Source organism: Trichosurus vulpecula, chromosome 5 (genome assembly GCF_011100635.1).
Source record: "Trichosurus vulpecula isolate mTriVul1 chromosome 5, mTriVul1.pri, whole genome shotgun sequence".
Taxonomy (NCBI): Eukaryota; Metazoa; Chordata; class Mammalia; order Diprotodontia; family Phalangeridae; genus Trichosurus; species Trichosurus vulpecula.
The window spans coordinates 210,749,168-210,765,396 of NC_050577.1; the positions used below are offsets into that span (position 1 = coordinate 210,749,168).

The 16,229-nt window shown below is 37.6% G+C and overlaps 1 protein-coding gene across 5 annotated transcripts in view; it reads right to left on the reverse strand.

Annotated features, from left to right (window-relative positions):
- Positions 1-16,229, reverse strand: part of TMEM117 (transmembrane protein 117) — a 218,274-nt gene that overhangs the window by 40,954 nt on the left and 161,091 nt on the right. Inside the window, exon 7 of one of the 5 annotated variants that reach the window (XM_036761978.1) lies at positions 13,138-13,211. The exons of the other annotated variants lie outside the window; for them this stretch is intronic. Coding sequence (XP_036617873.1) covers positions 13,173-13,211 — 39 coding nt within the window. The 3' untranslated portion in view covers positions 13,138-13,172. Of the gene's footprint in view, positions 1-13,137; positions 13,212-16,229 lie in introns of those variants that run through there. 5 annotated transcript variants of the gene reach the window in all.

Below are 16,229 nucleotides of genomic sequence, written 5' to 3' on the forward strand. Positions count from 1 at the left end.
TCTTCTTCCAAGTTTGACTCGACCTTCCCTGTTACCTAGTAGCTTTTTATGGTCAAGTTCTTTTGCTGTTGTTTACTCACTGGTACAATCCTATACCTGGGTCAGCACAGAGGTCCCCTGTAGTGTCTTTCTGACTAGTTGCCCAATCCCAATACCCTGTCTGGGTGGTGAGAGCTCCCAAAATTGCCACTGCTGTCACCGCCACCTGTAAGATCCATAGTTGGTGTTGCTACCATGCTACACAATGAGCTAGCCCACACCTCAGTGTCACATACTTCTACTTCCGACCTAAGTTGCCTTGGGCTGGAAAAATATCTAACCTTGACCTTTTACTTGCTTTGCCACTCCAAAATTCAATTCGATCCACTATTTTAAAGTTATTTAAAGGGAACTACTGCGAAAGTTAACTTGATTGCTTTGCCATCTTTGCTCTCTTTTGCTAATTATTTGTTGTTGTTGTTATTATTATTACATATTAGGAGTCCGGAAACATTTCTGGAATTGGGGGTATGGATAAAATGTGCCTATTGTTCTCCTGTTGTTTTGCCACACATGGAGGATGATATATACATTTTAAAAGAGAAACAGCATTTACTCTCATTCTATAATTGTAAACTAGGAACAGTAGCTGTCTCAGTCTCTCATTTAAATTGAGGGGCTCATACAGAGTTCAGGTCTCAGATAACCTACCTATCTGGCATGAATGGCTACTATTTGAGCATGACAGAGCACATGTACTTACCTGAAAAAAAAAGTCTCTGGCTTTATCTTTTTTGATTGATTGTTTTTATCTCTTTCCCTAAGGGGAAAATCCTAAGTGGCAGATCCTGAGTTGGACATTCCTACATTTGGTGGAAACCTTATGAGTTAAAGATGTCAGAAGTTCCTGGTTCCTTCAGTGAAGCAAGCACCTGAATTCCCTGCACCAGAGAGGATGACCATTGACAGCAAAGAGGAATACTAACCATGGCATGATCAGACAAAATCCCTCAGAGTTTCCTGAGCCATGTCATGTGGCAGTTTCTAATCTCATCAACTATGATGGACTAGCTAGGACAGTGACACTGGCTGGCATAACCTGGGCAGGCATAGGGGGACACTCAGGTGTTAATAGTAGCAATGCCCATGGTGCTTGTGCCCTGGCACAAGAGGTTTGAATCAGGCTCCAGTAATGGCCTCTTGTGGCACAGATTAGCACTTACGGCAGTGCTTAGGTACTCACACAGGGATTGAATAATTGAATCTGATAGAGCAGACAGTGGAACAAGTATTAGAAGGAGCATATAGCAGTGTGGGTAGTGGTAAAGATCCAGCATAGATGACAGCTGGTAAAACATTTAAAACTTTAATTCTTAATTAAGCAGTAAGCTTTACCTTAGAAGGCAGCAGAGATTTTAGGTTTTTCGAAGTTTGTTTTAATTGCTTACTTGCACTGTTGTTGATAAGCAACACCGTGAAAAGAAGATAATGAAGAATTTGTCTTTCAGTCATGTTTCGTCATCCCCAATTATACATGCTTGCCTCAGAACACCAATTAAATTATTTTGTGAAATCATGTTATTCTGGTACCTTCACCAAAAAAAAAAAAAAGATGACTTGCTTAGGGTCACTTGCTAGTGTCTGAGGCTAGAATTAAACTCAGGTCTGTAGTCAGAAGAACTTGATTTTAATTTGTAAGTCAGACTCAAGTACCCTTCCATGTGGAGTTCCCTGAGGGTTTTGAACATACAATGAATTGCTGGTCAAAAGGTGATGAGTTCAGGGGTGGAGCCAAGATGGCGGCTAGAAAGCAGGGACTTGCCTAAAGCTTTCCCCCAGGATCCTCTGAAAACCTATAAAATTGGCTCTGAACAAATTCTAGAACTGCAGAACCCACAAAATAGCAGAAGGAAGCAGGGCTTCAGCCCAGGACAGCCTAGATGGTCGCTGGGTAGGGTCTATCGAATCATACTAGGAGAGGAGCAGAGCCCAGCGTGAGCTGTGCCCAGACCAACCAGACCAGGAACTGGGCAGAACAGGCCCTAGCGCCCTGAATCAGTGAGCTGTGATGGTTACCAGACTTCTCAACCCACAAACACCAAAGACAACAGAGAAGGTTAGTGGGAAAAACTGCAGGGACAAAGTGAAAGGAGTTTGCAGTTTAGCCACTGCCCTGGGGGCAGCAGACGTGGTGCAGCTCTGAGGACAAAACTACAGCTGCAGTTGCTTCCAGCCCAAAGCCCACCTGGTGGGAGGAATTAAGTGGCATATCAGAGCAGGAGTTCAGAGCCTGCTTAGATCTCAGTCGGGATCTGGGTTGGTGGTTCTTGGGGGAAGAGGAACACTGGTGTGGCAGAGTTTGCTGTTTAGAAATAGCTCTGAAAGCAACAGTGCAGCCCCTCAAGCTTGGGACAAAGTACTCTCTACTCTACAAACAATCATACTCCGATGAAAAACTCAAGAGTCAAATAGTTGTCTAGGAACATGGCCAGGCAGTGAAAGTGGACTCAGATTCATACTCAGACTTTGGAATCTTTCTTTGGTGACAAAGAAGACCAAAATGTACAGCCAGAAGAAGTCAACAAAGTCAAAGAGCCTACATCGAAAGCCTCCAAGAAGAACATGAACTGGTCTCAGGCCATGGAAGAGATCAAAAAGGATTTGGACAAGCAAGTAAGAGAAGTAGAGGAAAAATTGGGAAGAGAAATAAGAGTGATGTGAGAAAACCATGAAAAACAAGTCAATGACTTGCTAAAGGAGAACCAAAAAAAAAATATACTGAAGAAAATAACACCTTAAAAAATAGACTAACCCAAATGGCAAAAGAGGTCCAAAAAGCCAATGAGGAGAAGAATGCCTTGAAAGGCAGAATTAGCCAAATGGAAAAGGAGGTCCAAAAGACCAATGAAGAAAATAATACCTTAAAAATTAGATTGGAGAAAGTGGAAGCTAGTGACTTTATGAGAAATCAAGACATTATAAAACAGAACCAAAGGAATGAAAAATTGAAGACAATGTGAAATATCTCATTGGAAAAACCACTGACCTGGAAAATAGATCCAGGAGAGATAATTGAAAAATTATTGGACTACTTGAAAACCATGATCAAAAAAAGAGCCTAGATATCATCTTTCAAGAAATTATCAAGGAAAACTGCCCTGATATTCTAGAGCTAGAGGGTAAAATAGAAATTGAAAGAATCCAACGATAGCCTCCTGAAAAAGATCCCAAAAAGAAAACTCCCAGGAATACTGTCACCAAATTCCAGAGCTCTCAGATCAAGGAGAAAATACTGCACACAGCCAGAAAGAAACAATTTGAGTATTGTGGGAAAACAATCAGAATAACACAAGATCTAGCAGCTTCTACCTTAAGGGATCAAAGGACTTGGAATATGTTATTCCAGAGGTCAATGCAGCTAGGATTAAAACCAAGAATCACCTACCCAGCAAAACTGAGTATCATGCTCCAAGACAAAATATGGATTTACAATAAAATAGAGGACTTTCAAACTTTCTCAGTGAAAAGACCAGAGCTGAATAGAAAATTTGACTTTCAAACACAAGAATCAAGAGAAACATGAAAAGGTAAACAAGACAGAGAAATCACAAGGGACTTACTAAAGTTGAACTGTTTTGTTTACATTCCTACATGGAAAGATGATGTGTGCGATTCATAAGACCTCAGTATTAGGGTAGCTGAAGGGAATATACATACATACATACATACATATATTTATATATATACATATATATATATACACACAATATATATGTGTGAGTGTGTGTATATAAATATATATAAATATATGTGTGTGTATGTGTGTATATGTGTATACACACACACACACACACACACATATATATACATATACATATATATATAAATACACACACATATAGACAGAGGGCACAGTGTGAGTTGAAGATGAAGGGATGATATCCAAAAAAAAAATCAAATTAAGGGATGAGAGACGAATATATTGAGAGGGAGAAAGGGAGAGATAGAATGGGGTAAATTATCTCACATAAAAGTGGCAAGAAAAAGTAGTTCTGTTGGAAGGGAAAAGGGGGCAGGTGAGAGGGAATGAGTGAATCTTGCTCTCATTGGATTTGACCTGAGGAGGGAATAACATACACACTCAATTGGGTATCTTACCCCACAGGAAAGAAGGAGGAAGAAGATAAAAAAGGGGAGATGATAGAAGGGAGGGCAGATAGGGTGAGGAGGTAATCAAAAACAAACTCTTTTGAAAAGGGACCAGGTCAAGGGAGAAAATTCAATAAAGGGGGAAGGTTAGGAAGGAGCAAAATATAGTTAGCCTTTCACAACATGAGTATTGTGGAAGAGTTTTACATAATGATACACATGTGGCCTATGTTGATTTGCTTGCCTTCTTAGGGAGGGTGGGTAGGGAGGGAAGAGGGGAGAGAATTTGGAACTCCAAGTTTTAAAAGCAGATGTTCAAAAAAAAAGTTTTTGCATGCAAGTAGGAAATAAGATATACAGGCAATGGGGCATAGAAATCTATCCTGCCCTACAAGAAGTAATGGAAAAGGGGATGGAGGGAGTGGGGTGACAGAAGGGAGGACTGACTGGGGAATGAGGCAACCAGAATATATGCCATCTTGGAGTAGGGGGGAGGGTAGAAGTGGGGAGAAAATTTGTAATTCAAACTCTTTTGAAAATTAATGCTGAAAACTAAAAATATTAAATAAATAAATGATGATTTTTTAAAAGGTGATGAGTTCTTTACTTTGCCCATCTAATTTTGCATCTCTATCATTGCTCAACATTTATTTAAAAAAAACTTGTTAAATATAGAAGTAAATCAATTTACATTCAAAATGGTTGCCAGTGTAATAAAGAAATGGAGTTAGCCCTGATTTTCTTGTTTACTTCTAATTTTTTTCACTATTCCTTACCTTCTGCCCCTTTAGTGGCATGTTAGCCTAAATCTGTCTTTTGAAATACAAAGATCAATGAAAAAAATATCCTAAAATTATTCAAACAAAATAGACAAAATGTATTTATCTGATGTCTCTGTAAAAGCAATTTATTCATATATATATAATATATAATATGTATATATATATATATATATATATATATATATATATATATACACACACACATACATATTAAAACAAATTTGTTCCTGATTTTTTATATCCAGGGCAAGCAGGACGACTTTTTTTCACAGTTACATGAGCATGTGTTCTTAGATGACAAAAGGGGGGAAAAAGAAGAAATAAGCAAAACAGGATTTGCCTCTAATTGGTTACTTCCTTATAAAATTCCCAACAATCTATATTACCAAAAAGTAGGAAGATCTAGAAGGGAGTCACTGTATCAAAAATAATTACAGCTGGTGCTGATATAAGAGCAGAGATTTCTAACTACACAAGGAAATAAAGTCCAAATGGCAAAGATTAGACTTTTAGCTATTTCCTGCAATTATGTACCAAACTCAATTTTTATATTTTCAAGTTTTATAAATCTAATTAAGAAATATAATATTGCCTACCCAGGTATTTTGGAAATGTTCTATTATTAAGGGAGTTAACTATCTTTTTTTAATTGTCCTTTTTCTTTGAATTGTTATATCTATTTTTGAATTATGTTATATCTATTAGTAAACTGGCTAATGATGTTAATTTATAGTCTTAATTCTTATGGAATGTATAAAACCTCCTTTGTGATGTATAAAATGTATAAATCTCTAAAATGAATATATAACATAGATTATATGAATGCATAAAAATCCTTAGGGAGAGATGGTCTAATTTAAGTTACAATCTTCAGTCTCTCTCCCAAGTAATATTACAAGAAAGACTAGTGCTTCATAAATTTGTTGTAAAGGATTTATGTCCTTATCAGATTGGATATATTTCATTAATACAGTGGGCAGAAGAGTTGGCCCTAGAAGAGGCAGAATAGTACTTGGAGTACCAAGGAGTGTCTGTTGGGAGATAGCTTGCTAACTGGTAACAAAAGGGAGGTGAAAGGGTATAACCAGCCCCCATGGAAGAAGGTAGGCAGCCTTCTAGAAGTGACTACTGGGTCGAAGACTTGGCTTCTCCCCACCATGGAAGAGATCTCACCCAGAGGAAAGGGGATATGGATTGGTGGAAAAGGGAATACTAAATGGGTAGTAATACCCGACTTTTGATGAGGATAGGTAACTATGTGAGTAGTATCACTTCCTTCATTATAGCCATGACATTTCTGATACTACTTCCATACATAGCTTCACCTGGAAAAACCATTGTGAATGGCAAAGATTTGGAATGACCTACCACCTGGACCAGATAATTTAGAAACATGATTCAGTCCTTCCAAAAGGGAGGGCAAAACCTGGGACTTCTGGTTTTCATTAACCCATATTCAAGACATTCCTTCAAGGGAATTCTGTACTCTTTGGTTTTTTGTTTTGTTTTTTGCTATCTTTTTATTTTGATGTTATTTTCCTCATTCAGTTCTGCCTATATCAGACTTCTTGTATTCTCAGGGATCCCTGAGGTCAGGGTTAACCAATTACAGTGCTAAAGTCACCTTATGTAGTCCTCTAAAAGACCTTAAGGACCTTACCACAAATTGGTGGAATATGGGGGCAGGGGTGAGCAATATTCTAGGTATTCCTTTGTCTTACTCCATCCCATGTTTTTCCTTAAAAGATACTGAAACCATTTGACATTTGATTGGCTCAGGGATCTAAGTATTAACTCATTTATGTAGCTCGTTGGTCACCTAGGTACAAAATATCCAGGACAATGGCCTGAGGTCCCTCTCTTACATTTCAGACCATAGACCAGCATCATGAACAAGACTGGAAAGCTGTGTTCAGATGAATCAGTTTTATCCCAGATAAAACTTCCAACTCTGAACATTCTTTCCTTGCAATGTCTAAATAAGCTTCTTTTTGTTAAATGTTATATGAGTTAAATTTCTTTCAATTCATTCCAGTTTGGGGGCCTAATTTAACAGGGCCAGGCCCAGCCTATTACAGCTAGCATCTGGGGAAAATAATTTACAATGCTATTCACTTCAAAATTGGAAAATGTAGTGAAATAGATTTGATGTTAAGAGATAGAAAGAAGAAAAATAAAATGAGGAGAAATACCTAATAGAATATACCTAACAGTAATAGGTATTAAAATTTGAAGGTCACTAAAAGTTATTTTTAGAAATGGATACAATAGGTCTTACATTTAATCTGTGTTGTTTTCAAAGTTTACATTAAGGGATTACCTTTAATTACCTGAACCTAACCCAGAAAGGAATGGTTGTTCCTGAGTTTATGGAGAGAAAATGTGGGGTTTTATTTGTGAACTTATCTGATCAAAATGAAATCCTCTCTATAACAAATCTTTAAAAAATTATAAAGCACCATAAAAATCAAGAAAGTATTAAAATACTTGGAGTATTATATCTGGAACTGAATAAGTAGTATTCAAGCATCTCAGGAACTAGAATGCATATAGGTCTTGAAATATGTCTAAGAGATTTATGTCCAATAAGAATTAGCTATTTGTGATAAATGACCTGACAATATTCATGAATAATGCCACCTTAAGGACTGATGGAAGCACCTATAGATCCTCAAGTTCTTTAGAAGACTTCAGGAAGTAGTATAATTCCAGTTGTAGTGATGAAGGCAGATTTTACTTTTTTAGTTTTGTTCAGACGATTCTGACTTTAATTAGCCATATCCATTATAATAATTTCTTTATCAGGCAATAAGCTTCCAGTGAAATTTCAGCTACTCTGGACTTATTAATGTATGGTAATTCACCAGTGATTTTTTTCACACATCCACCTCTGCACTCCAGAAGGTTGTTGCATTGACTAAAGAACACATAAATTCGCTGATGGGATATTGCTGATATAATAGTTTTATATCTAGCCAAAGGAATAAAACATTTATTTAGAGACATAAAAAGCAACTTTCAACAAAACATTTCTAGGATATTTCTGTGGGGGATTTCATGGGAAAATCATACAAGCAATTATAAAGTGCTCGAATCCTCTTACTAATTATGTGACCCTGGGCAAGTGACTCACTTTATTTGAGCCTTATTTTCCTCATCTATAAAATGGAGACTGGATGATCCTTTCCAACCCTAAATCTATGACCCTATGTAGAAGTTGGCATACATCTTTTAAAATTAAATACTGCATTGGTTACTGTGCATTTCATACCCAAAGTTACTACCTGAACACAAGCCACTGAAGTCATGGCATAGCTACCACATTAGTATTGCATGTTCCTTATTCACAGTGGTAAGCCAAATCGTTGTAAGTGTTCCTCCTTAAATTTCAGAAGTAGAGTAAAGCTGTATGTTGCTAGGTTAGGTTAACAGGTCCAGCCTGGAAAAAAGAGAGAGTAAGCCAAAAGAAGTAAAAACAATAAGGTGAAGGACTTCAGCTGGGCAAATCAAAAACCTTGGTAGAGAGAATAAAGTCAAATCAAGAAAGAAAGAATCAGCAAAAGAGAGCTAATATAAAGAGATGACAGTTTAAATTGCACTCATCTTTAATGAAGGGCCATCTCATATGCCTCGGAAATATTCAATCCCTTCTCATCTTCCTCCTTTCAATACACATAGGGCAAATCTTTTATGCCTAGGTACATAGGAGTTATGATCTACTCTTCAAGAAAATCACACCCTGATATACACTAAAATGTTCATTGTGGCATTTTTGTAGTAACCAACAATGGAAATAAATTGGGTACTCCTATACTGGGAATGGTTGAACAAATTTTATGAATGTAATAGGATATTATTAAGCCATAAAAATGATAAAGAGAACTATTATGGCATAGTAGCAGGAAGAAATATAGCAGAACTGCCCTTCCCACTCCCCCACTTCTTCACAAGTATCTAGAAAATGCACCAGACTGTGTCCTTATTGAGAAATCAAGAAAAAAAAAATCACAGCAAGTCATATTTCTAGCCTACACTGGCACAGGGAGTGAGACAAGCAAGTCTATGGACACTGTGGACAGAGTACAGCCAAAAATGGCTGCACATAGCATTCCAGCACAGGGAGATGTTATGTACCAAGGCATGAGAAGGTCCCAAATCTTGCAGAAAGAAGTCCAATATTGTTTAGGATTCAGAGATAGGTGTCAAGTGGCATCTCTATTGCTCATGACCTAGTTCTTAGTCATAGAGCTCATTGAGAAGGGGATCTGTACCTATGGATAGTATTTCAGGGTACAGAGTGGTCTCAGCCCCTATGATGTATAGTAAGCAAGGGGAAAACTCAAAAGCAAAATGGCTCTGACCCTAGGAGAAGAGTAGGGTCTCAGTTCCACCCCCAGCCCAGTATGAAGCCTGAAGCAGAAAACCAGGGGAAAAAATCCATAATAAATGGGTGTCTAAAGTTGTCACCAAAAACATACAGAATTCTCCTACTGGCTGATAGTGGCTAGGTACAGCAGCAGCCTACTAGAACAATAACTAGAAGCAAGCCCACAGGTACATTACTCAAACCCAACATAAGAAAGTTGTAACACTCTGAGGAGGAGGGCAGAGATTAGACTTTGCCCTGTATCAGACCACTGTGGGAACAATGAAAGCCAGCAGGTGGTCCCCCAGCCTGAGCTATCTCTGAGTTCTTAGAATAACAGAAGACTTAATAAACCAAGAAAGCAGCCGTAGCAACTGCCTTTGCAGTTAGCCTCTCTCCCCTCAGCAGTAACAGCTACTTACAACCCAAAATAGAAAGTATTCACCACCAAAGTCCTTTGCAGTGCCAAATGGTTCCTTTTTAAAAAATTTATTTATTTTAACTTACGGAATAAAACAAGAATTTCCATAATATAATATAATTTAAAAAATGATTGCACATGAAACTGTAAATCTATCATGTTCAACTTGATATTCCTTTTAAATATATAATAAAGCCATTATGTATTTGTTTTATTTTTTTCTTCCCTTGTCTCCCCCGACTCTGCCCTAGAGATAGCTACATTAAACACAAATGTGTGTGTGTGGCTACATTAAACACAAGTGTGTGTATGTGTGTGTGTATGTGTGTGTGTGTGTATAAAATCATTCTATACATACTTCTATTTATCAGTTCTTTCTCTGGATGCAGATAGTGTCTTCCTTCATATGTCATTTGTAGTTAATTTGGTTATTTATGATAGACCAAATAACTCATTTGCTCAAAGTCATTATTAAAACAATACTGCCATTGCTGCATGCGATGTTCTCTTGGTTCTGCTCATTTTGGTCTTCAGTATTTCATGTAAGTTTTTCTAAGATCATTAAGTTCATCATTTCTTATAGTACAATAGTATTCCATCACAATCCTAAACCACAACTTGTTCAGCTATTCCCCAATTGACAGGCATCCCTGCAATTTCCAGTTCTTTGTCACTACAAAGAGAGCTGCTATAAATATTTTAGAACATATAGGTTCTTCTCCTTTTTCCATAATCATCTTTGGAAATACACCTCATAGTGCTATTGCTGCATCAAAGGGTACAGGCAATTGAATAACATTTTTTAAAATTTATTTTAAGAATTTAATTTCCTATGTTATCTGTGCATAAGCATCAAGCATGAACTCAGTCCCTGGTCTCAAGGAATTTATAGTGTGGCTTGGGAGAAAACCTGTGAAGAGCTAAATAAATGTTAAGATACAGCATATTCATCACAAGGCAATGTGGTGCCAAGGGTGCCACACAAGTTGTGTAGATGAGAAATGCCAGAAGTGAAGAGAAGTCATGGTGCTCAAGTTAGAACCATTTTAATTTTTTTTTAAATTCTGACAGTTTTTTAATTTTAATTTTTTTATTTTAAGCTTTTGTTTACTATTTTTTCCACAGTTACATATAAAAACAATTTCGACATTCATTTTAAAACTTTGAGTTCCAAATTCTCTCTCTTCCTCCCTCTCCATGCCTCCCCCTGGCTCCCTCCCCCCACCATTGAGAAGGCAAGCACTTTGATTTAGGTTATACATGTGCAGTCTTGCAAAACATATTCATAATAGTCATGTTGTGAAAGAAAATATACACAAGAAAAAAACTCAAGAAAAATAAACTAAAGCTGTTTTCAGAGATACTTCAAGGGACCTGTAAGTTTTCAGTTCTTCCAACACAGTATGACCTAAGGTTTTTTTTAACTTTAGTGTTTACTACTCTCCTGGCCTGTGCTGTGGTCTGTGAGTGACCACAAGCACTCTTTTCTGCCCTGGAACTGTGAAGAACTGTCCCCCACCCCACTGTGGCTGCAAGCTCACCCTGGGATTGCCACCCAGGACCCAGATCCAAGTATGGGCAAAGCAACAGAGTCCTGACTCAGTGCTAGAAAAAAAGACCCCTGTACTCTCTTTCTGACTAGTTGTTTGAGCCCTTTACTGTCTGTGGGCTGAGAGCTCCAGAAGCAGCTACTGCTACTGTTGATTTAGTCACATCCAAGTCCTGCTCCTGGTTTGTTGGGGTCAGGGCTGTGCTGGCATGGCATGTGCTGGACTGCACTCCATTCCACTCTCACCTAGGTGCAACAGACCTTTCCTGCTGACCTTCTAAGTTGTATTGGGAGTCTGTCGGCTAAGAGGTCTGGAAACCACTACTGCTGCCAGTGATTCAGTGCCCCTCCTACTCCAGGTTTGCTGGGGCCTGATTTAAACTGGCATGGCCTGTGCTGGACTGCACTCCTTTCTCACCCTGGTGGAACAGACTTTTCCTGCCAAACTTCCAAGTTGTCCTGGGCTGGAAATTTGTTTCACTCTGTCTTTTTGTAGGTTCTGTTGCTCTAGAATTTGTTTCGAGTCATTTTGAAAGGTATTTGGAAGGGTTTGGGGGAGAGCTCAGGAGAGTCCCTGCCTTTACTTTGTCTTCTTGGCTCCATCTCAGTTTAATAACTCTTTAGGCATAATTCCAGATTCCTCTGCAAAATGGTTGGATCAGTTCACAATTCCACCAACAGTGAAATAGTGTCCCAATTTTTCCACATCCCCTCCAACATTTGTCACTTTCCTTTTCAATTGTTTTAGCCAATCTGACAGGTGTAAAATGATATCTCAAGATTGTTTTAATTGGCATTTCTCTAATCAATGATGATTTAGAGCATTTTTATATAACCATAAATTGCTTTGATTTCTTCATTGGAAAACTGACTTTGACCATTTATCAATTGGGGAATGACTTGTAGTCTTATAGATTTGTCAAAGACATTTACATATTTGAGGAATGAGACCTTTATATGAGAAATTATCTAAAGTGTTTCCCCAATTTTCTGCTTTCCTTCTGATCTTGGCTACATTTTTTATTTATTTGGAACAAATTACAAAGTTGAATAAAACAAATTTCCACAATGGACAGTCATGATTATTTTATAATGCTTTAAGAATTCCTTTTCATTCATTTAACATGATTGTACATGTATAACCTATATCAGATTGCTTGCTATCTTGGGGAGGGGGGAGAGCAGGAAGAAAATTTGGAACTCAAAATTTTACAAAAATGAATGTTGAAAAACTATCTTTACATATAATTGGAAAAAACTTATTAAGAAAAAAAGAATTGCTTTTCAAAAATACCATCTCTCTCTTAATGTCTTTCACTGATAGCAGAATCCCTCTACCACTTAACCATGAATTTGCTCAGATTTTCATTTCTGTTATTTCATTACTGCTAAATACTGCTAAATCATATTAAATAACCTAAAATAACTCATTCATTCTCCAGTTCTTGGTAAAGATTTTTCCCAACTCTTTTCCCTTCTTAGTTTCAGTGACCTAACACTTCTCTTGTTCTTCTCTTACATGTCCAACCACTTGCTTCTTATCTGTGTCTTTCAAAGGCTTCTCTTCTTTTTCCTTTCACCTAACTATATTCCCTAAGTTTCAATCTTATCATTAACCCTCTCTTTTTTCTTCTCTCTGTTCTCTTGCATCAACCATCCATAATTTCTCATGGCTTCAAATATCACCTCTATGCAAATGACTCAAATTTATATCTCCTATTCTGATTTCTTACCTAACTTCCATTTCCCAAACTGAATTCGTATTTCCCCAACCCAACTTCATCTCTAAATTCCCCATGTGACACTGTCTTGTAAGGCCTAATAATCCCATAATCCCGGATGCTTTGATGAGAAACTTTGGGAGGCTGCACGAAGTAACTGGAATTGGTTCCTGGAATGTTCTGGGAAGAGGAAGGCAATAAACAGCTAGATGGTACACAGTGCTCCAGGTGTTAGACTTGGAATCTGTAAGAACCAAGTTTAAAGTCTATCTCAGACATCCTGCTGGCATTTGGTGGTAACATACAGAAATTCTTATGACTGATGTAGATTTATTTTATATCGCACACCATTGCTAAGGTGATCATTTCAATTAAATTTTAGTTGACACGATGGGGTTCTCTAAGTAAAGAATTATATCATCAACAAAAAATGATCACATTATTTCCTCTTTGCCTATGCTAATTCCCTTCATTTCTTTTTCCTGTCTTATTGCTAGAGCTAACATTACTAGAATTACATCAAATAATACTGGTGATACTAAACAACTTTACTTTATCCCAGATCTTATTGTAAATATCCCCATGGCATAATTCTGGCCCTTAGTTTTCAGTTTCATTGAATAATAGATTATTGAGGAACTCATATTCTAATGTGGAGACAACATGTAAATAAACTATATGTATACAAAATATATGCAGAAAAAGTACAAAGTAATCACAGAGGGAAGGTAACAGCAATAGAAAGGACTCATCCAGAAGGGAGGATTTGAAGTGGGTCATGTGGGAAATCAGTGAAAGTAAGCAGTAAAGGTGAGGAGGAAGAGTATTCCAGGCATGAGGGTGATGAAATGAAAAAGTCTCAGAGTCAGGAGGTGTATAGTTGGATCACAGAATGCACGAAGTGTAAGAAGAGTAAAAAGGAAAGAAGGGACCAGGTTGGAAAGGGCTTTAGAGTAAACAGAGTATTTTATAGTGGATCCTGGAAGTAATACAAAGGCACTGGAGTCTACTGAGTAGAAGAATGCCATAGTCAAACTTGTACTTTGGGAAAAATGGCTATGTGAAGAATTGATTTGAGTGTGAAGAAACATGAGGCTAATTAGCAGCCAACCATAATAGATAAGGTGATGGAGAGATTCAAACTTGAACTAAGCTGAGAGCCATGAGAGTGAAGAGAATGGGACAGATGTGAGATGCTGTGGAGGTAGATCAACAAGACTTGGTAACTTACTGAATTTGTGGGATGAGTAAAGTGAAGAGTACTCCATGGTTGTGAACCTGAATACTTGGAAGGATAGTGGTGCCCTTGACAGAAATACAGAAGTTGAGAAGGTCAGATTTTGGAGGAAAAATAAGTGTATTTTGGACGGTTTGAGGTTGATTGAGGTGACCTTAAGAAATGTAGGTGAAAAGCAGGCCTGCAAAACCTGTGGCCCCTGGGCCGCTTATGTGTATGGGCCACTTGTGGCATGCCGAAGAATTTCCTCTACATATGTAGGATGTTTTACTCTACATTTTTCTCAGGCCACCCAAAATCCTTTTGTGTGACACAAGAGGCCTGAAGACTGTAAGTAGCCTGCAGGCCACAGGTAATGCAGGCCTGGTGAAAAGGCATATTGGGCACTTGATGGTATAGGACTGGAATTCATGAGAGAGAGTAGATATATGCATAGAGATAACTATTAAACCAATAAAAGCTGATGGGATGACCGAGAGAGTGTGTAAACAGAGAAGGGACAGGAAATGGATGATAATCCAGCAAAGAAGACTGAGAAGAAGTTACCAGGAAGGTAGAAGCTGAACAAGGCGGGAGTTGTATTAGAAAAACCAGAGAGGAGAGAGTATACAGAAGAGGTGCTGCTCAATAGTATTCAAATGCAATAGAAAATTTAAGAAGGATAAGAACTGGGAAATCATCGGATTTAGCAATTAAAAGCCAAATTCAGCAAATAGATGTTCTATAAATAGATATAATATTCTATAAACAGATATAATATTCTATTTTTAAAATGAAATAATAAATAAAAGCCAAATTCTACTTATAAGTTACCTATGGCCTATTTTGTAACTATGGCACAATTTGAATTATCACCAGTTCAAACTGTGATAGTCAGCTCATAAATTGTTGCCAGCTTACCACAAAAGCATTATATACCAATTTTAAACAAATACATGTGAACTATCTTTCCCTCCACAATGCAACAGTGACTCTGCAGCCCCTACTGTCCTCCAGAAAAAAAGGATCATATTTGGTATTCTGTGAACTAAGTAAATTAACCATACTTCTGGAATAATCTTCCCATCAACAGTGGTAACTTGTCTTATTGTTCCCGCTGCTGCTGCTGCTCTTGTTTTTACTTTGTTAACTTGAGACGAGAAACTATTGATAACTTGTGAAACAATCAAGAAAAAAATCCAGGAAACAGTTGGCCATTTTATAGATAAGATGAAATGCCAAGAAGCATCTGATCGCTGCCGCACTCACAGGTCCTATTTATTATTTGCTCAATTCAAAGCAGCACTCTTCAGGTCCTCAGTGTTTTGCAACCCACAATCATTCTAGTTATTACATTGGTTATGGCTGGCTAGCAAGATGTTATTATACAGTCTGGTACCAAGCAAGAGAGAAATATTGCTTACATGAAAATGGAATGCTCTTTAGTGAATACTAAGAGCAAGCAATCATTTTCATAAACAGAAAAATCATTTTTGCATCTTTTCATTATAACTTTTTTAATGCCAAGTATGTTTCACGATTTTCTCTGCTTTGTTGAGTTTCAACACCTTCATTTCTGTATCATTTCAGCAAATAGTTCCCCTCCCCCATTATAGTCCTGTTAGATAAAACATTCAAGAAAGCCAATCCCCAGATGCCTAGCTTGCAAATTAAAAAAAAATAGCGGAGACTATTCTCACGAGAAAAAGCCAAGTGACTTCTGTCTCAGCCTCCTGCTGCACTCCAAGAAATATGGCCAAAAAAGTCCTCTGCTAATAAGGATATGTCCTATATCTATGATTTCAAGTCTACAAGACTCTTATAGTCTAAGAGAGCTGCTTAGAGGATTGAGAGATTAAATGACTGGCCCCATTCATATAACCGGTATAGACTGAAGGCATGATTTGAACCAGGAATTCCTGGTTCTGAGGTAAGATCTCTATCTACTATGTCACAGTGCCTTATCCTTCTGCTAATAGCCATTGTATACAAAGCATTTAGGATATCTTATGAAATCTATGGCTATGTCATCCGAAAAGAAAAAAA